Source organism: Danio rerio, chromosome 16 (assembly GCF_049306965.1).
Source record: "Danio rerio strain Tuebingen ecotype United States chromosome 16, GRCz12tu, whole genome shotgun sequence".
Taxonomy (NCBI): domain Eukaryota; kingdom Metazoa; phylum Chordata; class Actinopteri; order Cypriniformes; family Danionidae; genus Danio; species Danio rerio.
The window spans coordinates 29,916,383-29,943,948 of record NC_133191.1 but is presented as its reverse complement, the minus strand read 5'-3'; the positions used below and the strand labels follow the sequence as shown (position 1 = coordinate 29,943,948).

At 35.9% G+C, this 27,566-nt stretch overlaps 2 protein-coding genes across 3 annotated transcripts in view; one reads left to right on the top strand and one right to left on the bottom strand.

Moving 5' to 3' along the window:
- The first annotated feature begins 101 nt into the window (after positions 1–101).
- Positions 102–3,980, top strand: pdp1 (pyruvate dehydrogenase phosphatase catalytic subunit 1). Its single transcript, NM_001111158.1, is given in 2 exon segments — positions 102–197; positions 2,008–3,980. A coding segment is annotated over 1 exon segment (1,560 nt). The 5' UTR covers positions 102–197; positions 2,008–2,034; the 3' UTR covers positions 3,595–3,980.
- A 14,101-nt stretch (positions 3,981–18,081) lies between these two features.
- The window catches only part of cdh17 (cadherin 17, LI cadherin (liver-intestine)), a gene marked incomplete at its 5' end in the record, with an annotated part of 28,622 nt that continues 19,137 nt past the window's right edge, over positions 18,082–27,566 (bottom strand). For both annotated transcript variants that reach the window (NM_001423696.1, NM_194422.1), the window contains 6 exon segments: positions 18,082–18,798; positions 18,889–19,005; positions 19,107–19,217; positions 24,146–24,364; positions 24,440–24,570; positions 27,219–27,463. In NM_001423696.1, the coding sequence (NP_001410625.1) occupies positions 18,710–18,798; positions 18,889–19,005; positions 19,107–19,217; positions 24,146–24,364; positions 24,440–24,570; positions 27,219–27,463 (912 nt within the window). In that variant the 3' untranslated portion in view covers positions 18,082–18,709.

Genomic DNA, 27,566 nt, shown 5'->3' with positions numbered 1-27,566 from the left:
AAATTTATGCAGAATTTTAAATGAGACGGAAAATAAAAGGTTAAAAAGGACACCTCTTATGACGAGGCAGCTACGTATAGCGGTGGGTGTGGAGGCGAGCTAGGCTCTAGAGATGCAGGCGGGGTGTTAGTGTGTATGAACTCATGTAGTCTGATCAAACACTGACCACAAACTCAGTCGCCCACTGATATCCTCAGGTAAGAATTCGCAGGTTTTGTTTTGCTGCAGAGTCGCGTATGCAATTCTCTTGACGAAGATGTGCAATGGATTCCAAACGGCGGAATTTAGTCGCACTGGCGTTTGATACTTGTCTGCGTTATAGCCACACAGTTAAACGGGTTTGGATTACAACACTTGCACTATCTAAAAAAGTTTTGTCCACTTTAAATACACGCGCAGTTATCGAATTGCATTTCTGTGTGGTGATTGCTACTGATTGTTTGGTATGTCGCTGTGCCCAAATGTAAACAATATGGCAACTTAGTAGCGAGTATGGGCTGTAGCTATGCTGGCTGGCTGGTCCGATGTGGATGGGGCGTAGTACTACACTGAGCCTTTTCTCTTTTTGGGACTGTCGTTAAGGGGAAATACGTTGACACATGATACGGTATTTAGCATGCTGCACAGCTCATCGCATTCAAACTAGCTCCTTAATTAGAACGACATAAAACGTGTTTTTAGTGTTTGCCACTACCTCCCTGTATCCATTCTGGCTGAATACTTGATGTATTTCTGTTTTTAAAAGAGAAAACCAATTGGAATTGAAGATCTTAAAAGTAAAAGTAATTGTAATATAAGTTCCAAATTTTCCGGTAATCACAATATTTAGATTAAATTTGGCATCATTCAACCGCCAACTTATCCAGCATATGTTTTTAGGAAGCGGATGCCCTTTCATCTGCAACCCATCACTGGGAAACTAAATTTGGCATCAGTGCCACTAAATTCTAAATACAATTCTTAAATTAGAGTCATTGGGAATTTTATATTGACACTTCTTTGTAAGCCTATATTGTCGTTCCAGAGGTGAACTTTTAATCTGTGCAAGTTTTAGTGCAGAAAAAAAGTCTTTAGTATCTTGAAATCCTCCTAATTAAAATAAACCCTGCTTTTTACAGGTTAATTTAGGCAATTTTATTCATTAATAGTGTTGCCATGAATGCATAATTTTGAAGATGAAGAACATCTCCGAGAACATCATGTGTTGTCATCTTGTAATTGCATAAGTTATTACATGGTGTGGATGTTTTTAATGGTATATTACAAGAAAAGTTAAACTGTAAATATACACATAAATTTGTGTTAATGCCATATTGGAATGACCATAATTATTAGATTCCAACTAGTAAAATGCATTTATGTACTAGGGGAAGTTGTAATTATCACTAAATACTACTTAGCATTATGTTAAGTCTTTAAATGCATATTTCTGACTAAGACATAAAGAACTACATATAATGCCACATGTCATCTTGAAATTACTGTAGTAGCTGAAAGAAGAGAATGCAGCTCAAAACGCTAAAATAAAAATAAGTTGAAGGCAAATTACACAACGGAAATTATTTTAAATATGTTGCAAACCTGAATTGAATGGAATTGTTTTTATGAACACTTGCATTTTAACAAATAGTGACTAATAAAACAGAATAGTTTTGCTTTATGTAATAGCTAAATGTTACAGGAGACAGTAACAGGCCAGTAGGACAGTCAGTGTCTCCAATGCCAAGAATGTAGTAGCATTGGACTATAAATAGCCTTAGGTCACTCTCCCATCCTGAACGGAATGGCTTTTCCATGCCGTGACCTTAGCCTTGTCTTGATCAATGAGACTAATCTTCTGAAGACTTGCGATATAAATTGCAGACTTTTATGCCATGAACTTGAAAAAAATGATGTCAAACCTATTTTAATTGTGAATCTGAAAATGGTTTAATAATCTACATTTCAAACAGAGAGTGAAAAATGAATTTTGTTTCATTTTGTAAATAAGCTATGGTTTTCCTGCAGGTCCTTCGAGGGTAAAGTCAAATTATTATGGCTGCTACCTCCCAGGTTTTCAGGGTCATCCATGGCAGGAGATTTGGTCAGATCTTTGTGCCAGCCATAACATGCCAAATCTGCATTCAGACTCCTCATCCCTGTTCCAGTGCAGCTCAGACACACATCTCTGATCAAAGATGGCGGTTCCAGTCACGGGGATACAGGACCTCACCTGCAAGGCACACCTACTACCTGACTCCACCTCAGGTTAACAGCATCCTAAAGGCTAATGAGTACAACTTCAAAGTTCCTGAGTTTGATGGCAAGAACCTCAGCTCGGTCATGGGTTTTGACAGTAATCAGCTGCCAGCAAACGCACCCATTGAGGATCGGCGAAGTGCAGCAACGTGCCTCCAAACACGTGGAATGCTTTATGGCGTATTTGATGGCCACGCCGGCTGTGCTTGTGCTCAGGCACTCAGCGAGCGGCTCTTCTATTATATCGCGGTTTCATTGCTCCCACATGAGACATTGATCGAGCTTGAGAACGCAGTGGAGAACGGAAGACCTCTTCACCCCATTCTACAATGGCACAAGCATCCCAACGACTACTTCAGCAAAGAAGCCTCACGCCTTTACTTCTCCAGCCTGCGCACTTACTGGCAGGAGCTCCTGGATCTGAGCGTTCCTGGGGAGCAACCTGAGGTTGCGGAAGCTCTTGTGACTGCCTTTAAAAGGTTGGACAATGACATCTCCCTGGAAGCACAAGTTGGTGACCCAAATGCGTTCTTGCACTACTGGGTGCTTCGTGTGGCATTCTCAGGCGCTACGGCATGTGTTGCACACATTGATGGTAACGAGCTCCATGTTGCCAACACTGGAGATGGACGTGCAGTCCTGGGTGTTCAAGAACCCGATGGCTCTTTTTCTGCTCTCACGCTCACCAATGACCACAATGCGCAGAATGAATCTGAGGTTCAGCGTGTACGGTCAGAGCACCCGCACTCTGAGGCCAAAACTGTTGTGAAGCAGGATCGGCTGTTAGGGTTACTCATGCCATTTCGAGCCTTTGGAGATGTTAAATTCAAGTGGAGCATCGAGCTGCAGCGACGTGTTCTGGAGTCGGGACCGGATCAGCTCCATGAGAATGAGCACGCCAAGTTTATCCCACCCAACTACCACACGCCACCCTACCTTACAGCAGAGCCTGAGGTTACTCGACACCGCCTTCGTCCTCAGGATCGTTTTCTGGTGCTGGGCTCGGACGGGCTGTGGGAAACACTGCACAGGCAGGAGGTGGTGAGGATTGTGGGGGAGCATCTCACCGGGGTGCACCAGCAGCTGCCGGTCAGTGTTGGTGGTTTTAAGGTGACCCTGGGTCAGATGCAGGGATTGTTGCAGGAGAGAAAGGCTCGCATCTCCTCCACCTTTGAGGACCAAAATGCAGCTACACATTTGATTAGGCATGCGGTGGGGAGTAATGAGTTTGGAATGGTGGACCATGAGAGACTGTCAAAGATGTTAAGTTTGCCAGAGGAATTAGCTCGCATGTATAGGGATGATATCACAATTATTATAGTACAGTTTAATCCACACGTCATTGGGGGACAGTAGAACAGGACAGATTGTTCCTCCCACACGCTCTCTGTTACATATATCTTCACTTTTAATCTAACGCACAATCTCGACGCTGCATTATCCACAATATCAGCACAGCAAAACGTTACCTTTTACCAGTGGAATGTATTACTCTTTTATGCTCACTTTTATATTCATGGCAGCTGCCTCAAAGGGGAATCATATCTCAGCTGTGAGCTGTGTTGGATCCTAATGTTATATGTGGAATGAAGCTAAACAGAAAAGGTCATGCTGAGCCCACTACAGAACCGCTTTCACAATTGGTCAAATTGCACCACCAAACCATAAATCAAGATTGGAACTCCTGGTGACATTGACTAATGTAGGTTCAGCTAATTTTGCACTGAGGAGAGATTTGTATAGTAGGGATGATACTGTGCCAAAATGAGCTTTTATATTGTATGCTTTCAATTCTTCAGGAGTGAAAAGGGCAAGAGAAACAAAGGTCATTTAAAAAACGGTGAGTGAGAATAGCTAGTAAAATGTATCCACATAAGTCCTTTTAAATTCCTCTGTAAGGTGTGTTGTATAATGAATGAGAGGTTGGCTTCAGGCGACAGTTCACTAAAAATTTTAATTCTGTCATTTATTCACCTTTATATTAGTCCAAACCTAAATACTTTATGCGCTTAAAAACAACATGCCCTGCTGGCAAAGTTAGTTGGACTCAGTGTTGTTTCAGACCCCATTTGACAATATACAGTCAACCCCAAAATTATTAATACCTCTGTGAAATTCTGACTTAAAGCTTTTTGTCTAAATGTTAATAAATAAATATCATACAGCAAAGGTCTCAAACTCGATTCCTGAAGAGCTGCAGCTCTGCACAGTTTTGCTTCAACCCTAAATCAAACACCGCTAATGCAACTTACTAATCAAGATGTTCAAGACTACTAGTTACTATTAAGCACGTGTGAGTTGGAGCTGCATTAACTATGCAGAGCTGCGGCCCTCCAGGTATTCAGTTTGAGACCATTGTCGTACATTGTCTTATTGTCTTTTGGGAGAAGCCTGTGTCATTTCTGGTCAATAAATACCTTGCTAGTTGAATAAAAGTAACTTTAAGTTGGGACATGAATAATTTCATGCTCCCGAGTTTTGTCCAGATATAAACTAAATGAAATGTATACAGGATTGGAATAACTTGATGTTAATGTTAAGAGAATTTATTATTTTTTTAGATGATTTAAGTTGTAATGTAACGTAATAGTAGCTGTTGCCATCACTTAGCCTAAAAGTGTTGGTTACAATGTCATACAAGCAGCAGTAATTCTTTGTCTTTCTTAGAACTTATAGTTTTTTTCAGAATGTTGCATCTTAGTTCCATTTGCATTCTAAATTTGACTCATAAGTTCTTTATAAATGCAACATGCCTTTAGTTGATAGTTTTTCATGAGTTCAAAGTTCATCAAAACATGCTTTGCTCAACCAAATTATCTTCTCATTACTCTACAAATCCAGATAAAGATGCCTGTTTTTTTTTAACCTGACAATCTATTCAAAAAGTTCTGTATTGTTCATTAGTTCTCATTGAACATGCTATGTAACTGGAGGCTTTACTGCTAACAACATGCATTTAATGCTGTTGGCCTTTGCTGAAATTCCTGTTTTGGCTTCTTAGAGCTGCGCTGAATTTCTCTGAAAGGTATTTAAAGAACCTGGTTAATGACACAACAAACTAGATGTGCTTATTTTGTCTTTTAAAACAAGTAAATACACCCATGTGCTTACACTACAAAATATGACCTCAGTGGATTTGCTTTTTGAATTGATTTAATTTACCATACGTCATAACATTCGTCAAATAATTACTGGCCACAGAATAAAGATTGGAACACTTTTTGCCCCAAGGTTTATTGAACAAGGTTAAAACCATAACTCTGTGCTTTCTTGCCTGTTTACAGAATGTTCTCAGTTCTTGCACAAGGACAAACAGCTGATTGCCACATTACATGTTTCAGATGATAGTCAATCAGCAAGCAGTGTTATAAAACTAACACTGTACTAAAGGTATAGGTTTGCTGAAGTGTAAATATAGACACGTGTTTGTTGGAAAAGCAGTTGCTTAATACTTGAAGTGAATGTATGCTGCAGCTCGTCAAGCTTGAAAGGTTCTGTATATTTAATTCTGTGCAGCATGTCATGAGTGTTTTAAAAAAATATATATATATATATTATTATGTGCTGGTGCATGGGCATGACTTGTGCAAATACTCTTGCTTTTTGTATTTAAAATGTTTTAATAAAATTCTTATAACCAAATAAATATAGGTCAGATTTTTGTATTTTGTTGAACTGAATACATGCATGTGGTCTTAAGAGATCAATGTGACCTTCGCTGACAGCAATTTCGTTTTATGCTAGGAATGCATATTTATTTAGTAAGAATGATTGAACTTGGTGAGTGTGTTGCAGTGCTGCCCAAACAAAGAAGTTGGCTCTGGGATAGAGGTTGAGTCATGGTGTCGGATCACTGTCTCTTTTTTGGCAAACTAAGTAGGTCAGTCTATCATAAGGCTCTATCATGACATGGCAGTTCTGAAATTTTAAATGTCAAGAGATCATCAGGTTCTAGGACACACATGCTTGCAGTTTTACATAAAAGGGCTGTGAGGCCACTGAACCTGGCTGAAGTATAATGTAACCATATGGATCAGAATATCTGCAGGTCTTTAAATGTAGCCCAAAACCTCAAAACTAAAGTCTTGTGTTGCTCAGGTATTTTTGGTGCTAGACAAAAAATGGATCAAGATAATCAATGTTTCCTTTTTGCCATAAGTCAATAGAATATTCAGTACAAATCATGTTCTATTGAGATTTATTTAGTAAATGTCCTATTATAAATCTATTTTAAATCCATTTTTGATTGGCAATGTGCATTGCTAAGTAAGTTATTTGGACAAGTTGAAATTGTTGTACCTTGGCCAAGTATTTATTTATATAAGGTATATATAAATGGAAAGCTTATTTATTCAGCTATCACGCATATCATTCTCAATTTTCAAAAGATTATGTTTTTTTTTGGTACTGGAGTCACAAATTGTCTCCATCCACGCTTCAATTTTAGAGCAAAAGTCTTAAATGCCTACAATCACGACATTAAATGTAGCTTTCTGTAGGACCAGTATGAAGCTGTATTTTCAAACTTTTATATATATATCAATTTTTTTTTTTTACCCTTATAAAACCATACTTTTTTATCAGTTTAATGCATCCTTGCTGAATTAAAAGTGTCAGTTTATTTTAGAAAAAAAAAAACTTTTGGATCAGTTTTTTTATTCCAGATATGCACGTTTTTTTATGCAAGACTACAAAATGCAGTATTTATGTTACCTGGGTCCTTGATCTTATATATTTTGCCTCCAAGGGCTTTTATTTTTTTTATTTAATTTTTTTTTTGAGCAAGGACATCAAGGTTTCAGACCTCGATCCTCTCCTGGTATCTGCAAAACAAGAAACCAACGTAATGAAACCAGTAAACACATTTTATACTTGTGATATATGCAGTTCTCCACCTGGTGGCGCCAATCGTCAACAAATTACACACATGGCCAACAAAACGACGAGCAATCAAAAGCGATTAAACCAACGTACAGGTACGTACGAATATGCAGCTTAATTGAAACACAATTCATAAATGAACATTTTCTGTTGTCTAATATAAGCTTAATGCAAGTGTAGGGAATATTTGTTTACACAGCCTGTGTTTTTTGCTAACGTTAAATGTTTGTTGATATTATCTATAGATATTAAATTTATTATGTGGAGTTTGACATGATGATTGACTTATTGTAAAAGCTGATCATCAAGTACCTGGACTGTTGCCAGACTAAAGAAAAATAAAGATATTAACGTGTGTGTGTGTGTGTGTGTGTGTGTGTGTGTGTGTGTGTGTGTGTGTGTGTGTGTGTGTGTGTGTGTGTGTGTGTGTGTGTGTGTGTGTGTGTGTGTGTGTGTGTGTGTGTGTGTGTGTGTGTGTGTGTGTGTGTGTGTGTGTGTGTGTGTGTGTGTGTGTGTGTGTGTGTGTGTGTGTGTGTGTGTGTGTGTGTGTGTGTGTGTGTGTGTGTGTGTGTGTGTGTGTGTGTGTGTGTGTGTGTGTGTCAACGCCACAAAAATCATTACATTTTCAAAAGTTATATTTTGTCTATAAATCGGAGGTTGACATCGGCCATTAAAGATGGCCAGTTGAATCACAGAAGATGAGCTTTAATCTATATATATATATATATATATATATATATATATATATATATAGCTAAATATATAATTTAATGACTTTTTGTAAAAACAAAATATAAAAATGCCCCTCAGTAGCCCAGCTCATGATGCAAACTATAACTATTTTTAAACATATTTAACAATGTGATTGCAAACCAAGACTGTATGAGTTAGAACAAAATCTAACCATGATAGATTACAATTCAGCTCTGGGTACATGTCAAGAGAGTCTGGACAATGTTAAGGTTGGTTAAACATGTCTAATAGATGTATTTTTCTGTGTTATTTAATTGTGTCATGTTTTAGCGACAAGTGTTGTAGCAGCAGCAGATGTAATATTATCTAACATTTATTAAGTTTATTCTAGAACCGTGCCCAGACTGACTGGAGCGAGATACTGTATATTTGATGATTCATTCTCACACCAGACATCGTCCTCACTTAACAGCCAAAAAAACTCATTAATACCACGGATTCATTCTGTCAGTCACAGCTGGCCATTTGGAGTGAACTGTATTTTAAATACACTGATATTTCAATTATATTATTTTCAATTCTCTGCTTCACTACTCTACTGTTTTATATTTGTTTAGGTTTTTGTTTAAGGGATAGTTCACACAAAAATTACAATTCTGTAATTTCCTCATCCGAGTGGGGCACAAAGTAACAACTTTGGTTTTGGCCAAATAATGAACAAAGTTATATGGGGTTAGACCATATTTTTTTTTACCAACACACAAGCCTCTCCCACAAATGAGCACTGGTTGTATGATCGCTGGACCTATGGTTTCAGTGCAATACTGACAAAAGTACCAGGAGTAAAAATGTTACTTTTTACCCCACCTGTGGGGCAGGTTGTAAAAGACAGAGGGTTTGTTGTAACATGCTTAAAAAGGCAGATTTCACACAATTAATTTAAATCCGGCTTACTTTAAAAAGTAGCTATAAGTCCTCAGTACTTGGCTCAATTTATTTTGTATTCTACATAGCACAGTATGTTTATTTATTTATTTATCTATTGGATAACCACATTTGGATTTATTTGCATTATTATACATTATTATGCAATGCGTTTATTTGCAGTATTAGCAAAAAAAAATTTTTTTCTATTAAAAACATTTTAAGTAAACAGTTCCACTCAAAATTAAAAAAATATTTTGTTTGTTTAATTGGTGTCCAACAGTGTGTGAATTATTTGTAACACCCTCTTACTACCAATCCCGGTGTGCCGTGTTTTCCCCAAAACTAGCTAGCAGTCAATGTGTTTTCCTTACATCTTTCAAAATGGTTTCATCTTTTATTCTAGATGACGGCAATCAAAACAATATAAGATTTTACTAACATACTTTCAAAGATTTAATAAGAAAAAACAAACAGTATAAAATAAAAAATACTTTTATGTTGCAAAAATGGTTTCTCCTGTGTTTCTCATCCACATTTCGCCAAAATTTTTCAATAATTGGCAGAAAGACATTGTGGTGAAAACCTTGGAAGCAAGCCATGGTTAACCCTGAGCAAATATCTTAAAACTCTGTTACGGTTTACCCTGCATTACTTTGTGCCCTTTGTCCCCTTTTCTTTTCAAAATATTTTCTAAAATGTAATTTTTGTTTTTACTATGGATATCACTGATTTCTTTTGTTTCAAACATTCTTCAGATTGTATTGTTTTGTGTTCAGAAATTCATGTAAGTTTAGGAACACTTGTGTGTGTGTGAGTAAAAGGAGAGGACGTTTTTAGTTTTGGGTGAGCTGTCCCTTTAAATTTAAGGCCTCCCTTCTGATGTTTACATTAACCATTCTGTTGACTTACAAGTCAAAAATGACACCATTTTACCTGCAGAAATGGTGATTGGTAACTTTTCCTAAAAGGACCCCAAAGTTACTTATTTTCTTTTTTTTAATGAACTCTACACATTTAAGCTACAACAGTTGACCTTTGAGTCAATTTTGACCCGCTACCAATAAAAACATTTTCAGCCCACAAAATCTAATGGCACAAACACTACAACACACAATAAGAATTTGCTGAATATTTTACTCTTCTGAATACAGTCTTGCTAAAATCTTTTTACACTAATGTAGGTACTTTAAGCATTAGAAAATATACCATTTACTTTAGTCAAAATGAGTGTTGTCCTGATTAAACTGATTAAACATTGATGAAAAACTCCACCCTGATGAGAGAAAACCTGGACATTCACAGGGTTTCTGATGAAGATGAGGTTGGTTCTTCATGTCAGATAAATTTTTTCTGCTTTATTTTAGAGGTTTAGTGAAGGCGGATAATTTTTAACTGAAGGGCGAACAGTGTAAACAGAATTCTAGGACAACACAAGGTTAAACTGAAAATAATCGTGATAATAATCATAATGTGCTTGTCGTTTATAACCTTCCAGAATTCTGCATTAATTTGACATTTGATAAAATGTGTGATTGAACTGACAGCTTTTGGCACCTATTAAATGGATGTGTACAAATATTTGCAAACAGGTTATATATCATAAAGTAAATGTTATGGAGCACTTAGCAACAGTAAACTTGAAAGAGGTTATCTTTATGACACATTACTGTAAAAATGAACTTTATACAGTAAGTCTGAGATAGTATTTGGTGTGTTGCATATACTTACTATTATTTTAAATAATAATCTGACTGAGAAAACTAACTTTTATATTTATATAACTCATGTTTAAAAGTTGATATGATTGTAAAAAAAACAGCATTTTATTGTTTTCACATAATATTTATTTTTTACATGGCACCACTTTTAATAAAATCTGAAATAATAAAATCTTTGTATACTACAACACTTTGTGACTTTGCGAAAACAGTGACATCATGCGTAAATATGTCTGCATGCAAGTTACAGGATTGCAGAACCATAGTGTTTTTAGAAAGTGACATTGCCAGCTACTTTCCAGACTTGCAGAATACAGTGTTTTATTACAGTGTTTTTTGCAGATCAGTGTGAAAGGAGAACATATTGACAACATTGTTGTCAGTACACAAAATGTTTAAAGAAAATGTAAATAGTTTTAAGGGATAGTTCACCCAAAATTGAAAATCCTGTCATCATTTATTCACCCTTCCCTTGTTCAAAACCCATTTCTTCTAGAGGTCTCCATAACCCTGGACCAGGCCGTATCCTGAGCAGATGCTGTGGTGGTCATGGAGGAGCGGAGAGCATGAGACTAAAGACCCAGTGACAAATGAGTCTCCCGCATTGATGTCGTAGGCCAGCCTGATCACCCGCCAGTAAGCTACTCACACCTGCAGCTTCTCCAGTGTTCTCCTGCCTCTGGCACATTGACTGCAGCTCTGCACAAGAAGCTTGGCCAGAGGAGAAATGGTTGTGCCCAACCGAGCCTCCTTTCTCTCAAGGTTTTTTCCTTCCTTTTGGTTTTATTCCTTGCCACTGTCACCACTGGCTTGCTTGGTTTGGGACTTGTGGAGCTGCAAATCGATGGATTTGCTTGTCAGTGTTTGGACTTTCAGCAGTGAAAATTAAATCACACTAAACTGAACTAAACTTTAACTCTGAAAACTGGACTGCACAGTTTCAATTTCAACACTCAATCTTCTATGTTAAGCTGAATTGACACAATCTACATTGTAAAAGCTCTATAGAAATAAACATGAATTGAATTTGAGTTTCTTTTTCTGCTGAACACTAAATAAGATATTTTGTTAAATAGCTGGCACCAATTGACTTCCATGTTTTTTTCTACTATATAAGTCAAGCAACCAGCATTATTCAAAATATAATTTGTGTTCAACAGAAGAAAGAAACATAAAGGTTTAAACCCACATGAGGGAGAATAAATGATGAGGTCATTTTCATTTTGAGGGTGAAATGCCTTTTCAAAACCTTTTTAAATGTCTTATTATTTGGCTCCTGATAGATTTTTTAAGAAGCAAAAAAGGGATGATGAGTCAGGGAGGTAAGACTCAATAAACCTAATTCTCGGCCATGAGCCGGATCTAAGACAACACACAACTGATAATTGTATAAAACATATATCTTTTGTATTCTATAGAGTTGTCTATAGAATTTCATTGTAAGGAAATTAGTGTTTCTGCAAAAGATTTCTTCTATTTATATATAGAACACACACACACACACACACACACACACACACATATATATATATATATATATATATATATATATATATATATATATATATATATATATATATATATATATATATATATATACACACACACACACACACACACACACACACTATTATATATATATATATATTTTTTTTTTATTTACTTATTTATTTTTTTGAGGGGGAGCTGTGCCCCAGTAGAGCTTTATGTCTAGAAATGCCCCTGTCTAACTATAACCTTTAATTTAAAAAAAATGCTCTCTTACTGAAATAAAACCAACTGCACTTGCTTTCATTAGTTCCTGTACCATTTACACTCCTCAATTCTCTATTGAAGCCTAACATTTCATTAAGATGTCCCTGTAAGTATAATGGACTGAATAAATTGATTAATAGGTGGTTTGTACCGCTCTCCGCAGATGAAGTGGGAAGTGTGTGTGCATGTGCTCTCGCTGCACATTGAGTGCTCTGTAAGCTTCTGTGTGCAGATGAGCTGCTCTGTAATACTGATGTGCGAGTGCCGGGCCACAGATGGTAGGGTCAGTTGACACTACAATTTTCATTTTGGCTCTGATTCTCATAGACCAGTATTTGTTTTTTTCCCTACCAAAACTGCTTAAAAGATGCATTCATACAAGAACAGGATTTACCTCCTGTGTTCCTGTTTCAATGATTTTGGCTGTTGCTGTGACGACAAATGTTGTGTGGGAGGGACAGAGTCAGAGGTTGAGGGATGATCAGATGGCCAGGCAGAAACTCACTCATTCATCTGTCCATGATCCATCCATCCATTTCCAGTCAGAGGCAAGGTCAAGAGAAGAGTGCTGCTCATCTGTCAGTCCATCTGATCAGCCTTGGCTATTAGTTTGTGGAAAAGCCAGTGAAGGAATGATGCTATTCTGAGTCTACAGCTTGATGACCAAGTAAAGCTGGATGGTGCAGTCAAATCATGTAAATTAACTTGTTCTCAATTAAATCTAGTTTTGATGTAAAATCAATTTCTTAAACCACAACTGTATAAATCCACTTGGGAGTTGTGTTTGTGTGTGTGAACTGGTTTTGGTGGTTGCAATGTGTATTTTACAATGACATGGTTATGTTTTTACATTCAAAATTTGCAACACACTTTCATATGAGGTTCGGGTTTAGGAGTAGGCTTGGTATAAGGTAATATAATAAATGTTTTTATGGTATAAAATGCACTACGCCAATGATATATATAAATTGAATATCAAAATTCAAATTAAAAAATAAAAAATTCCACCAAAAATTCTTCAAAGAACATTTCCTTAAGTATAGTTTGACATCAGAAAACAGTCAGTGCCAATGGTGTAGTGGAAAGTGTTGACACGTGCACTCCAGTGCTCACTGTGACGAGTTTGATTCCCGCTTCAAGGTCCTGTGCTGATCTTTCCCCTCTCTCTGCTCCACAAACTATCCTATCAATACTCTGTCCTATCTAATAAAGGTGACCCCCCCCCCCCCCCCCACCCTAATATAAAAATCAGAGAACACATTCTGAGACCAGTTTATAAAGAATGAAAGAACGAAGTGAAGTGATTGATACTTTTATCTTATAATTCTGTGTTTACATCACAATTTAGCAAAAAAAGACAAGGTATAAAATTGGAATTGCAAGTAAAAAAGTCAAAATTAAAATTAAAATATATAATTCAAATAAATATAATTCAAAAAATTTTCCTCATTCAAATTGTCACTGTTTCAGATTTAGACTATTTAAATTAAATTAAATTTAAATTCACTGATATTCTGCTGGTTATTGTAAAAAAAAGAGGGGAGGAGCTGTTCAATCTGTCGTATTCTGTTTCAGTGGAAATCAACACACTGAATAAACTGCACGTTTTAAAGGGATAGTTTACCCAAAACTTTAAATTCTGTCATTATTTACTCACCATTCACTTCTTGAAAATCTGCTTGAGTTTCTTAATTCTGTTGAACACAAAATAAGTTATTCCGAAAAATGTTTAAAACTAGTAGGGAGAGAGCGTGGACGAAAGTAAAGTGGGACAAAAGTAACAAAGAGATTTTCTCGAAGTCCTAATAACATTTGATTTCAAGGCTATAACAGCACATTCAGCATGCAACCCTTGATGGAGCTGCCAAATATCAGCTGATTTCAGGACAGTGTCCTGCAGTTAGGTCTGAATTTCAGTTTTTTAAGTGCAGAAAGTAAATTATTGTAGCAGTCCTTTTTTCTTATTACAAGTTGTGTTTCTCTTTTCATGCATCCCAGTAATGATCAATCTATAAGTTATTTAGTGCAGTAACACATCCTTAAGTTTGCAATCTCTGAGTTTTTCATTTTTAAAGTAAATCAGGTTTAAATGTCAAGAGTTCCTGTGGGCATGAATTTAACACTGTTATTTACTGTATGTCCCACTGATAAGAGCCATACATTATTTTTCATTTTCACATTTGAGTTTTCAGTGTTTGGATTCAGATGTTTAAACAATATAAAAATAATTTAAAATGTTAACATATTACATTGTTAGATTTTTGCAAAAAGGACAAAACATGTTTGCAGTTAACATCAACAAGGTTATAGTCAAATATATTTCAAATAAACTAGATTAAGCCAGTAAATCTAGCAAATATTTTTGTTACTTCTGACCAACTTGCGTGCTACTGTTAGTCTGTTTATGGGGCCAAAAGTAACAATGTGCATCTAATGTGCAAACAAAAATATACTTCTGCTAAAAATTATCTTTTAAAATGAGGTTTTTATGAAAACTCTTCCCTGCTCTCCCCAATTCATTGGCTTCCTTAATTGTATTATTATTTTTTTTTTTTTTGCTTCAATATCAATGGTTACTAGCATTTTTTTCCCAAATGAATTTATTTTGTGTTCAGCAAAAAATAAAAATAACTCATAAAGGTTTGGAAACAGGCACTTCAGGTGGTCTTTAAATATCACCACCAGTGTCCTCTATAATGATTACTGTTTATAACAACAAACTAGACTACTGGAATATTAGACCATATGGAATGCTTAATCACAACCATGTAAGAGGGAGGATATTTTCCGATCGCACATGAAGGCAGGATGAGGGCAGAGGAGTAACAGAGAATAATAAATGTCCAGTGTTGAGTTCATTAATAAATAAGCAACTTTAAACTCTTCAACCTCCTTTAAAATTTTCCATTCAGGCACCAAAACCCATAAACGTCTGCTCCACATATTCTGACCAGTTATCGAATAAACCTCAGTTTTAAAACTATTCTGGCTTAATATGAATACTAAGAATACACTATCGTCTTAAGTACATACTATAGGCTAATATATGTTTTTAATAGTAGTTGAGTACTAATGCTTAAAAAACATTTTAATTTCATTTAAATTACACCATGTTTTTCCTCAATTCCCCCAAGTGGATAATGAACACACAACTTTCCGCTCTGTTAACAAGCTGTCACCTCTGACACAGGCTGCAGAAAGACAGGCGGCTCAGAGCCCAAAAATGGACACAACCCCCGTCGGTTCATCTCTGGCTAATGTCAAACACAAGGTATAACCATGTTTTCTTTTACTATTACCCTGTGACAGCCTCCCTCGATCCCCCCCCACTCGTACTCGGTCCATTCTCCTCTTGTTTATGTGTGTTTGTTATGGAGCGCAGCTAAGAGACAGACCCATATGAAAGTAATAGATCAGCCTGAAGAGATGCAGACTAGTGATTCAGACCCAGAATTTACGAGAGCGAGTGTTAGGCATCCTTGCTTTGTTTGATTTGTTTCTGGTATTTCGTACTCACTTCTTGACAGTAGCATCTGTCTCTTTTGAGATCTGAAATCTATGCTAAAACTTCATACACACACACAGGGCACACACTTATGTAAGAATTATATAAGATTTGTTCTGGGAAGCATTGAAAAAACTTGCTTGCTTATGATGTTAAAATTTATTGTGTATTCTTGTTAACTTTTGGTTTTATATTTCTATGCTATTGTGGTTTTATTACTATTGCTTAAAAGGGCACCTATGATGAAAATCTAATTTTGTAATCTCTTAAAGTGAAGTGCCATTTTGGGCTTCCGCCTGAATTTTACCTACCCAAATTTAAACGCTTCTAAAATCCACATGCAGAAGTGTAAATTCAAAAGTCTGGTATAATTAAAAAAAAAACTTTGAATTTTCATAAACACTGTTGAAAGTGATTAAAACAATTGTATATGTTGTCTGTTAATAAACCCCTCCAAAAAAAGAGGTGCTTTTTTTGTAAACTCAAATTTGAAAGTGTAACTTTTAGGTTCTGTGTGGTCTAGGTTGCTGTACTTAAATTGTTAATTTTTTAAATGGTTCCTGCACATGTCAGTAATTCTAAGAAAAAAGAGAAAAGCCTCTATCATAATCTATGCAAAAGTTATTCTATTCCGACTGATGAAAGATTGGAACCACTTATAGGAGTATTGGGCCAGTACGGATATTTTAAATTAAAAGAATGCGGAAGTAAATGATGCCACGGATTCCTGACGTCAAAATAAGACCCACATCACAGTGATATTGAGGTCCACCACAATGTGACGTAGGAGTGCAGTTCCCTATTCAGTGAATTGATTGACAGAAGCCATGTTTCTATAATACCGTTTACACATGTCCACAGAACATTTTTTTTGCAAATAAACTTAAAATATTAGTTACAACTTTTTGTGATTTTTATAAGTTTAAAATGTTTTTAAGGTGTTTTCACACTTGTTATGTTCTGAAACAGGGATTAAAACTGTTTCAATGTTGCACTTAGTACTTGGTGCGGTTTGCTTTCCCACAGCAAAGTTTCTAAATGGACTAACTGAGCTAAAACAAGACATGTGCAGGTAAACTCTCCTCGCATTGGTCAGAGTTTCACAGTTTATTTTACATGGTATATTTTGCACAGTTTATTTTGCTCAGCTGTCATGCGTCTTTATTTTAATTTATGACAATGAGCAACAAGACATTATAAGCGAAAAGCTGCACTTTTATTTTGAATGGTGACACCCATAGACATCGTCATCAAGTATAAATCAGAGGTAAGACTCTCTCATACATACCCCTTGGCTAGAATTGTCCATTTAAATTATAGAGAGATATAGCTGATAAACCAAGACAGCAGTTCCGTCAGTTTTCCTAACAGCTCTCGTTAATATTTCAGCATGCTTTCACTTTCGTATTTGAAATGAAACGCACATTTACTGGTAGGAATGGTATCCCTCCCTACTCATAGTTCTCTCTTCATATAGCCATACATGCCTAATTCATATCCATAATACACTGTGATGTAGCTGGGCTCCGATTGTTCTGCTTTCTCGCTACAATCGATCCGCTCCAGAGTCTGTTTTAATCGAGCCGAGACCACCTCATTCAGGCGATCTCGGACCGATTGTTTTGGCGTGGATCCGAGTGCGATTGCTGGATTCACATATCCTAAAGGAACTGCGCTAACTGGGGAAACGCACCAGGTTCCGAAACAAAAGTCTAGGTGTGAAAGCACCCTAAAACACAGCATGTTTGTAATAAAGGCAGTAAAATCACAATGTAATTTTTTTCCTCTATAATCACCATGGCGTCAGTAAATGCGGATATGTGTGTGTGTGTGTGTGTGTGTGTGTGTGTACTGCAAACGACATTTGTGTGAGACTCATTATATCAGAAAGGCTTGAATAAACTCCACCACGAATACATCAAATAAACTTACTTGGGATTTTTGACGAATGAGCTGTATTTCAGCTTCATCCGTGTCTGTCTATCACTGACTGCTGTTTATCCGACGTAACGCATGATGAGAAACATGTGGGAACGGTGGACAAAGAGAAGCAGCTCATTTGCATTTAAAGTCACAGGCTACATTAACAGCTCCACTGTACGCAGACACCAAATGGGCAGATTCTGAAGGCTTTAATAAATAATCTGATGGGTAATTTGAGCTGAAACTTTACAGACACATTCTGGAGACACTAAAGGCTTATCTTAAATCTTGTAAAGGGGGTAAAATAGCTGCCCTTTAACATATTTTACACGTGTATAACATACACACACACACACACACACACACACACACACACACACACACACACACACACACACACACACACACACACACACACACACACACACACATAAAACTGGATTTCTGGGTCAAAGTAGAATTTTATTTACAGAATGACAAATATGTTTTCTACAAGTCGAATAAGAAAAAATGCAGTCATTCTGTGTGTGCTTTTAACGCCTTTTGTATTATTCATAATTGAATGGCATTTAATAAATCCCGACATTTGACCTCAGCAAGACATTCTCTCAAATTCAAAGTCAAAAACACAAAATAAGCGTTACATGGAAAGATTTGTACACATTTTGCTGATTCTTGGATAATTGGGAATAAATAGAAGATTTACATTTTTTATAGGTTTACTTCATATGAAATGTGATATCACATACTCGTGTTATGTGTACCAAAAATATTGTACAAATATTTAAAATTCCCAGGAAACACTCAGTTTTATATTCTCTTTAAGAACAGGGGGAAAAATATTTTGTGTCATTTGAAAAAAAAATCTAAATTAAGGTCAAATATTTAAATATATGCAATAAAACCAGGCCACATGGCAAATAAGTTACTGTTAATGTCTTCCGATTATGCAAATCTTGAACATGAATGTTTAATGAAAATGTAATGTAATGATAAAACAAAATAAGGGTGTGAGTGTTTATGGTGATGGGTGTCAGTTTGTGTGCTGAATGATGTTTGTGTGTTGACTTTAGAGCATAGCTTTGGTCTCTCCTTCAGCTGTGGCTCTCTGCTTATCTTTCTTTTTGATTTGATACAAACAAATGCCCAAGAACAAACCTGAAACATCACAAAAAAATCCATCTCAATTAGTTTCTTTTTACTATAAATATTTCAAAAAAGGAAAAAAAAAATAATAATTTTTCTTACCAATGACGCCGAATACTCCTGCCAGGATGCCGATGGTGCTGCCCATGCTTAGTTTCCAGCTGTGAGAAGCTGGCTCGATGTAACAGTAGCCCAATTTAGTGCAGTTACAAATACGCACTAAGAGAGAAAAGGAAATCAATCCCAGCTTAGATATCATGTAGGATCATACAGTAAGGTAATGTTACATATGAAAAACCATGATTAAAAAAATCCTTTACCATCAAACTTTTGTGTGATGCCAAGCCCAGCGTTGTCTAAGATGTTGATAGGAACAGTGACGTTCTGTTCAGTCGAGGGTTTCTTCTTCAGGATCAGTTTCGCTGAGGTTCCTGCAGATGCACAAACAGGTTTAATAACCCACAGCTGTACATTTCACCACCTTGGAATTAAAAGGTTCTATCTGCATTCTGAATGATTTGAGATGTTGAGCTTTAAAGTTTTTACATTCCATATAGCAAACAGTATGTGTGTAACATTTGTTTTTTTTTAAATAAAAAGTCTTAAAATGTAAAAAAAAACTTATAAAAACACAACCCATAATGTAAATAAGTTGTCATTTAATGAGAATATGTCAATAACTCTATTTTGACAAAAATGTCAGATAGAACCTTGTCATTCTAAGGTGACGATTTTCAGAACTTGCAAGTATGTTTTCTGCAAGCCCTGCTGATTGAAAACTTTTTGACTAGTGTTATGAAAGGTGAACGAGGCATGAAAAGCATGCAATTTTTATAAGTGTCAAGATGGCAGCGTTGTGTTAAGGCAGCAGTTTTGGAGGTGTTTTTTTGTACACATACACTCGAACAGATTGACCACGCTTTTTAGACATTTTTTTAAGGAAGATGATATAACGTGATGTTTGTGAATGTACACTACCAGTGTAAATTTTGTTTTACTATGTGTATAAAAGCTCCTTTTATTTAATTGAAAATACAATAAAAACTGCAAAATTGTGAAATAATATTGCATTAAAGTTTTAATTTCAATGTTTTCTGTCATACAGAGCTGAATTCTCAGCATCATTATTCTAGTCATCAGTCAGCCTCACACATCCTTCAGAACAATTATTTTTTGTTCTCAGACATTAATAATGATAAACGCTGAACTTTTTTTTCTGATTACTTTTTTGGGTTTCTTTGATGAAAAGAAAGTTAAAAATAAAATCATAAAAATATTATTTAGTTATGTATTTATTAAAAATGTATTTACATTCACTCTTGGAAAACTTATTGTGTCCTTGATAAATAAAATGAAATAACGTTTTACATTTGGGATACACTGGTAAATTTCGATTGGTACAGTATGATTTTCCACAAAAAAACATGGAGCAGACAAACAGTTGTTAACACTGATAATATTAAATGTTTATTGAGGAGCAGATGATGATATTAGAATGTTTCTGAAGGATCATTTGATACTGAAAATTGAAATAATGATGCTAAAAAGTCAGCTTTAAGCTTAGAAATTGTAGCTATTTATTTATTTATTATTTTTTTATTTTAAACTACATACAAAATAATAATATCTCACAATTTTACAGTTTATACAGTATTTTTCATTAAACAATAAAAGGCTGTGTGAGCAGATTAATAATAAAAAAATTAAATCATACTGATCCAAAAAAATGTTAAAAAAAACTGATGAAAAAACATCTGATGTTTGTAAATACTGTTGATTCCAAAACATTATATATAATCAAAGTCAATGGCTTCCAATTAACAACATTCTTTAAACTATCTTCTTTTGTGGTCAACAGAAAAAAGAAAATGTGTAAAAGATTGGATCCATCACAACACGAACTATTGTTTTACTGTGATAAAATCTCATGTTTCTTTAAAAGACATTTAGACCCATTTACATTCTGTAATACTAGTTGTGTCACATCACATAATGTAAGAGAGCTGCTTAGAAAATCCTTGATATCTCAGGACTCAATTAAAATATATAAAAATTCCCTGACATTCATGTCTGACTTTTTAAAGTTCCATGATATTCTAGAAATTCCTGCATTGTTAATTTTTTTTAATTACTTTGGTCTCTTTTGCTTTTCATTAAACATTTGTATTTTGTAGAGCTGAGTGATATAGTAACTTCTTCTCTGCGTGTGATACACTTTGCATGCTAATGAAGCATTTTTGCAGAAGTATAAGTTTCCTGCCGCTGGCTGGAAAGATAGAGCAACATCGATATCTGAAAATAACTTTAACTTCTAACTTTGCTTCCTTGTTGAAGAAAAGATGTGCTGAAACTAGGGGTGTCATGTTTCATGATCGAAATTTATGCTCAATTTTAATTATCGAATCAAAAAATAGAATCGTCGATGCTGCCACGCCCCCATGTCACGTCAGCTTGGCTTGCCAAGTGGGAAAAAACAGGCTTGTTGAAGTGCTTGTTAAACTGCAGATACAGGAGACCCGTCGACAGAGCTTAAATCCTCTCCTCTTTCAATGAAGTCGCCAGTGTGTAAGCATTTTGGATTTCCAGTGAGTTATGTTGACAACGTTCGTGTTGTCGACAAAAAAAACACAGTTTTGCAAGCTCTGCTATGTACGTATTAGGGTTCATCCGATAGACAACACCGGCATCGCGATCCTCCGCCCGCCCCCGTTGCAAATCCGCTCGCGAAAAGTACACACTCAGGCCCTGTTTACACTGTCTTTGTTTTTAAATGGCATTTTAGAACGACAACGATTTGACATCCACAGTGGCGTGTAGCATTTCTAAGCAGCCCTCCTTCCTCTCTACCTCTGACACACACACACACACACACAGACACAGACGCACACAAACAGCCATGGGCTCGAGACATCGGGTTCAGGCAGTCATAGGATCAGTAGACTGCTTCAGTCTTTCACTCACTTGTACTTAGTCATTTTAGCGAACACCTCAGATACTGTTGGCTGGTTCCTGTTGGTTGTGCGTCTTTTTTTACCGACGCCATTATAACGACACAGATCACTATTCATGAGTCCCGCAGAAAAAGTGATTGACAGGTGGTAATTATGTGTGTATCTTGCCTTTATTCATTTACTGTATGATTTGTTTATGGGTAAAACAAAGACCACGCAGGTCAGGTAGTTTAAACGGTAGGCTACAAATAATTAATTGGTCATTAATTAATTAATTATTCATAATCGAAAATCGAATCGAATCGTGCCTTTAGAATCGAAAATGTAATCGAATCGAGGATTTTGAGGATCGTGACACCATTAGCAGAAACTGAACTCTGCAGTTGAGAAGTTTTATGCTTTTAACTTGAGCAAAGAATTTGTAGAAAAGAGGAAGTATGTGTGGGTGCGGGTGCCTGAGGACTGCAGAATGATTGACAAGTTAAGAATTCCAAACCTTTTAATGTAATTGTGTATAAATACTGGAGTCTGGGAAATGTCGAATGGTTGCGAACCTTCCGAATATAATTCTTGGGTAACACTTTACAATAAGGTTCATTAGTTAATGCATTTACTAACATGAACTAATCATGACCAACACATGTAGAGCATTTATTAATCATAATTGAACATTTACTAATGCATTATTAACATCCAAGTCCATGCTTGTTAACATTAGTTAATGCACCATGAGTTAACATGAACTCACAATGAACAACTGTATTTTCATTAACTAACGTTAACTAGCATGAACAAATACAGACGTAAATGTATTGTTCATTGTTTGTTCATGTTAGTAAATGCATTAATTAACATTAACTAATGAACCGTATTGTAAAATGTGATCAATTCTTGTATTGTATTGGTGTTCTCTAACCCAGAGCTCTGTTATTGAACTATTTACTGTATCTAATAAATAACTAATATTTTTGACATTGAAGAAAATTTTTTATTGGACACGCATGGAATGGCTAGATATTCCAACAACATCCTTTTTCGAATCAACCTAGGAATTTGGGTAATGTCTTGATTTTTAAGCTTTGTTTCAAGCTGTTCACATAGTGGCAAAAAAAAGTTGAGTATTCATAAACACAGCATTCAAGCATCAATCATCACCTGCTGTATGACCAGATTTCAAGCTTTATAGATGAAAGTAAATTAAATAATATAAATAAAAACCATTTAAAGTCATCATGAAACGAAAGTTAAGATGTGCATTTTTTTCTCTACATCTACTTGAAATGGTCTGAAATTAGAAAAAAAGTATTGCGGTGCCTGATTTTCTCCTTTGGTAACTGATTGGATAAATGGAAGCTGTGTGTCGCTAACAAAATGAAAAATGATTGACGAATGGATAAAGGCAAAGCAGAAATGACACACACTCTCATAGCCACGCCCTAAAGGTATTCTATGTGACCAGAAGTAAAGAAAAGTCGTTTGGAGGGTTATATATGATTGAAGATTTTAAGCAATTAAATTTTTACAAAATAATGAAATGCACAGGATCCTTTATAACATGCACTATGTACAGATAAAGAAGAGTACAGTTTGATTGCATTGGAACTTTAATTATACTGTACATCTTAAAATACCCGTTTTAAAACTTTTACATAGACTGTTTATTACACCTGAGGTTACATATAATGAGTCCTGGTCTGTCTGAGCTGTGTTTCAAATCGGACATTGGATCTTTCAGTCTTCGTATGTGGAGTTGTCCTCTTGTACAGCAGTTGTGGGACTTGATTAGGCTTCAGCTCAACTTTTCATCTTTACTCATCTTATCTCATTTTTAAATGGATGGGTCTTACTGGGTCTCAATGATGATGTACCTTATAATTTTCGAAACAGAGACCTTCTACTGTACAAATTTTGGTTTACCTTGCTCAAAATGTATCCTTGTAAAGTAGATTAATGAAAAAAAACCCCAGTTAAAAAAATAGCTGCTTGAACATCTTCACAGCTATGATGAACAAACCCTTTCTATTTGATCTGAACTCTTTTCTTTGATTATCTAGAAACCTCTATGTTTCTAAGACTGAAAGCTTGCCTGTTAGACTCAGCCTGGACAAAAGAAATGTTATCTGCCTTTTTGTAAAATAATTTAGCATTTTATGCTCTTATTTTTTTAAATAATTTATTTTATTTAATTTGTTTGTTTGTTTATTTATTTAATTACAATTTAATTTTATTTATTATTTTTGTATACATTATATAAATGACATGAATAATAGATATTATCTTATTATTCAATGTAAATTTCTGACATGTTTTTGCACTAAAAACTTTTAATAAAAAAGTATTTGGAAATAAATAAATGAATGAAAATAGCGCTTTTAATAAGTCATAGACTAAACCAAAGATCTGCTCACCATCCACAGGTTTGATCTCAAAGTTTTGTGATTTTCGGCTGATGGCGAACGTGAAGGGCTCTCCGTAGGGGTCTGCGTCCTTATCCATAGCAGTGAGGGTCAAGGGGGTCATGTCCTGAAGGCAGATGAAGCCCTGTGTCTTCTGGAGTTTAGGGTAGTTGTCGTTTACATCCTGCAGATGAATGTCCACCTTCATCTCAGCCTCCATCTTGTTTCCCTCTGAAAAGAAAAGACATTGGTTTTTAAACTGACCAGATGACATTCGCCTGCATCAGAGCTCTGCTGGTTTCTGACCGGTCTCATAAGCGGTGATTGTGAGAGTGAGATGATCCACTGTCTCTCTGTCCAACGCTGCTTTAGTCTTCAGCTCTCCAGTGTCAACATTCAGCTCCAACCACTTGTGTTCATCTCCTTCCATCTTAAACCTAGCAAACAGAACATTTCAGGTGAGTGATTAATAAATAGCAGTACTAAACTGAGGAACCAGGCTAGAAGTATTGCTGGAGATAAAGTTGTCAGAACGCTATAAAAATATGAGATGTAAAAAGCCTTTTAAAGCTACTCAATAAAGTTATAGATTCTAAAGTGTTTTTTTGTTAAAGTGATGAATGGGTTATTTCATCACGAATTGAAAATTCTGTCAACATAAACTCACCTTTTATTTGTTTCACTTTCTTTATTTCTTTTTCAGGTTATATTTGAGAAAGTGTTTTTCCTACTAAGGATGCCAATGAATAATACCCATTCATAATATCTTCCTTTGTGTTTAACAGAAAAAAAGAAACTCTTGAGGTACAATACACTTGAGGGTGAGAAAAATTATTTTTTAGCTGAAGTAACACTTTAAATTTTCATATTGTCATATTGTTCATGTGGAAAAAAAGGTCAGGGGCCTCTTGTATCAAAGCTGCGTACCAACAAAAACGTTGCGCAAGCCAGGATTCACGCTCATCTTTGGATTTATTATTGATGAAATTACGGTGAGAATGTGCGTTGGTCCACGCCAACTTCATGTCTGGCGTACGTGTATTTCTTGTGTGTGTTTGTTTTGTTTCCATTGGCGACTCATAGAGGCAATTAGGTTAAATTGCACACTACAAAGTATGGCAGCAACACATGTAAAAAAACATTGCTATTCATTTATAATTGATAAAAAGGGTAATTTAATTTTATTTTTTTTTACCATTTATGTGATTTAGAACATATAAAAGCATTTGCATATGTATACAACCTTTAGTCTATGGCAATGGGAGTGTTGGCCTTATTTGAGGACATTGTCAATGATCGAATCCGAAGGGAAACTGGCTTATTAGCCGTTTCAGATTTCCAAGAGCTATACTCTTTTGGAGCTCTGTGCTGGGTTGGGTCCAAATTTGGAAAGAGAGATAGTAAGGAGGCTCCATGGTGGCAGGGTGGGCAATGGGTGGCTTCTTGGAGAGTGATGTATTTAAAGATATTATTTCAGCTAAGTTTGTTTATTTAATTTTATTGAGCGTAATTATTTAACTGCATATCAGGAGGTCACGGTTATCCATTTAAGACGTGGCTGTTAACCCCCCTCAACAACCCACTAACTGACCAAAAGTGCAGAAAAAATGATGCCCATTCTCACACTCGGTCAGTTGTAGAGCGGGTGATTGGGCAGCCAATATGCTGGTGGCACTGCCTTGATAAGAGCGGAGGGGTGCTGCTATACCGCCCTAACAAAGTGTTCCTCTAATACACAGGTGTCAAACTCAGCTCCAAAAGGGCCGCAGCTCTGCACAGTTTAGTTCCAACCCTAATTAAACACACCTGATCAAACTAATAGAGTCCTTCAGGCTTGTTTGAAACCTAAAGGTTAGTGTGTTGGAGCAGGGTTGGAACTAAACTGTGCAGGCCTTCGGCCCTCCAGGAATTGAGTTTGACACCCCAGCTCTAATACATCTGTGTCTCTCACAGACATGGATACTGACGGATATTGAGGTAACTCTCTCCTCAAAGGGTGTTAGTTCAGCATCACCCTTTCCCTTACCTGTTTGGTCCACACTTTGACAGTGCCCCGATGTTCCCCTCCTAATCTGCACCTTTACACCGGACCTTTTTTTTTTAAACAATTCGCTCACAGTTCGATGTTTAGACTCCACTGCATTAACCGCGTCAGCTAAACTCTCCCACCCTATTTTTTTTCTTTTGTTATTAATTCCGGAGGACAAACTTGCAAATAACACGTTTTTTCTCTGTTCTACCTCTGACAGGATCACCTCCAATTCACATTCTGTGAAGTTTCTCTTCTTGCTTGCTTTTGTCTTTGCTTTTTCGTATGGTTTTGCCAAAGTGGAATCATTAGCATATTTATACAGGGGAGGAGGCAGGGAGGGGTTTTTGCGCTCGTGCATGTTGCACAGTGTTTCATTCATCTGAATTTACAGCTTTGTCCGTACACAATGTTTTAGTATAAATTCAATGCAAGTCTTTGTACATGAGGCCCCAGATGTTCCTGTTTTTTGGATAAATTCAAAATCCAATTAATGGAGAACATGATCATGATGTTTTAGAGCATGAGTGATCTATTTAAAGTTATTATTTTGACATAAAGGCTTAGTTTACCCCAATATAAATCTTACAAAATCAGTCATAAGGGTCAATTTTATGATATTGAAATTTATAAACCTGCAGCTGAATAAATAATCACCTTGTTGTTGTATGGTTTGTTAGTATAGACTAATGTTGGCTGTGGTAGAAATTAACACAAAGGGTTACAAATAAAAAGGGTTCAATAAAAATCTAAATGTTTAGAAAATTACATTTAAAATTGTCCAGATGAAGTTATCAGCAATTAACATAGTATATTACTAGTATACTATAGTTTTTATATAGTTACAGTAGGAACATGACCTTTATTATCATTTTGGCATAAAATAAAAATCAATAATTTTGACTATTTTTGATAATTTCAAAATATTCTTGTGCAAAACAAGATTGTTTTGTGCTCCAGTATAATATAAAAACCAAAACAAAGCTCTCTCTCTCTTCAATAAAAAAGAAGACTCTCAAATCTCAAAAAAAGTAGACAAAAAAAGCACAGCATTACTTGATAGTCTTTCCCTCGGGATCCTTGGCTTCAGCTTTCATTAGTAGGGTTCCAACCGTGATGTTTTCTGGCACATTGACATTAAGCCCCTCCACTTCAAACTTTGGAGGCTCATCCACGTCCACCAGCTCAATGACAACAGATGTAGTGGAACTGTCATTATATTCCACTCCTGCGATCAGGGGCTCGGGATTACGGGCATCAATCTTAAGATTGTAGACGCTCTGGAGCTCATAATCCAGTGGCTGACGATTGAGAATATGAAAACAAAGACATAAAAAAAAGCATGATGAATGTACAATTTTTGCACTCTGAAAAAGGATCCTTATCATAAGTAGAGTGTTGATA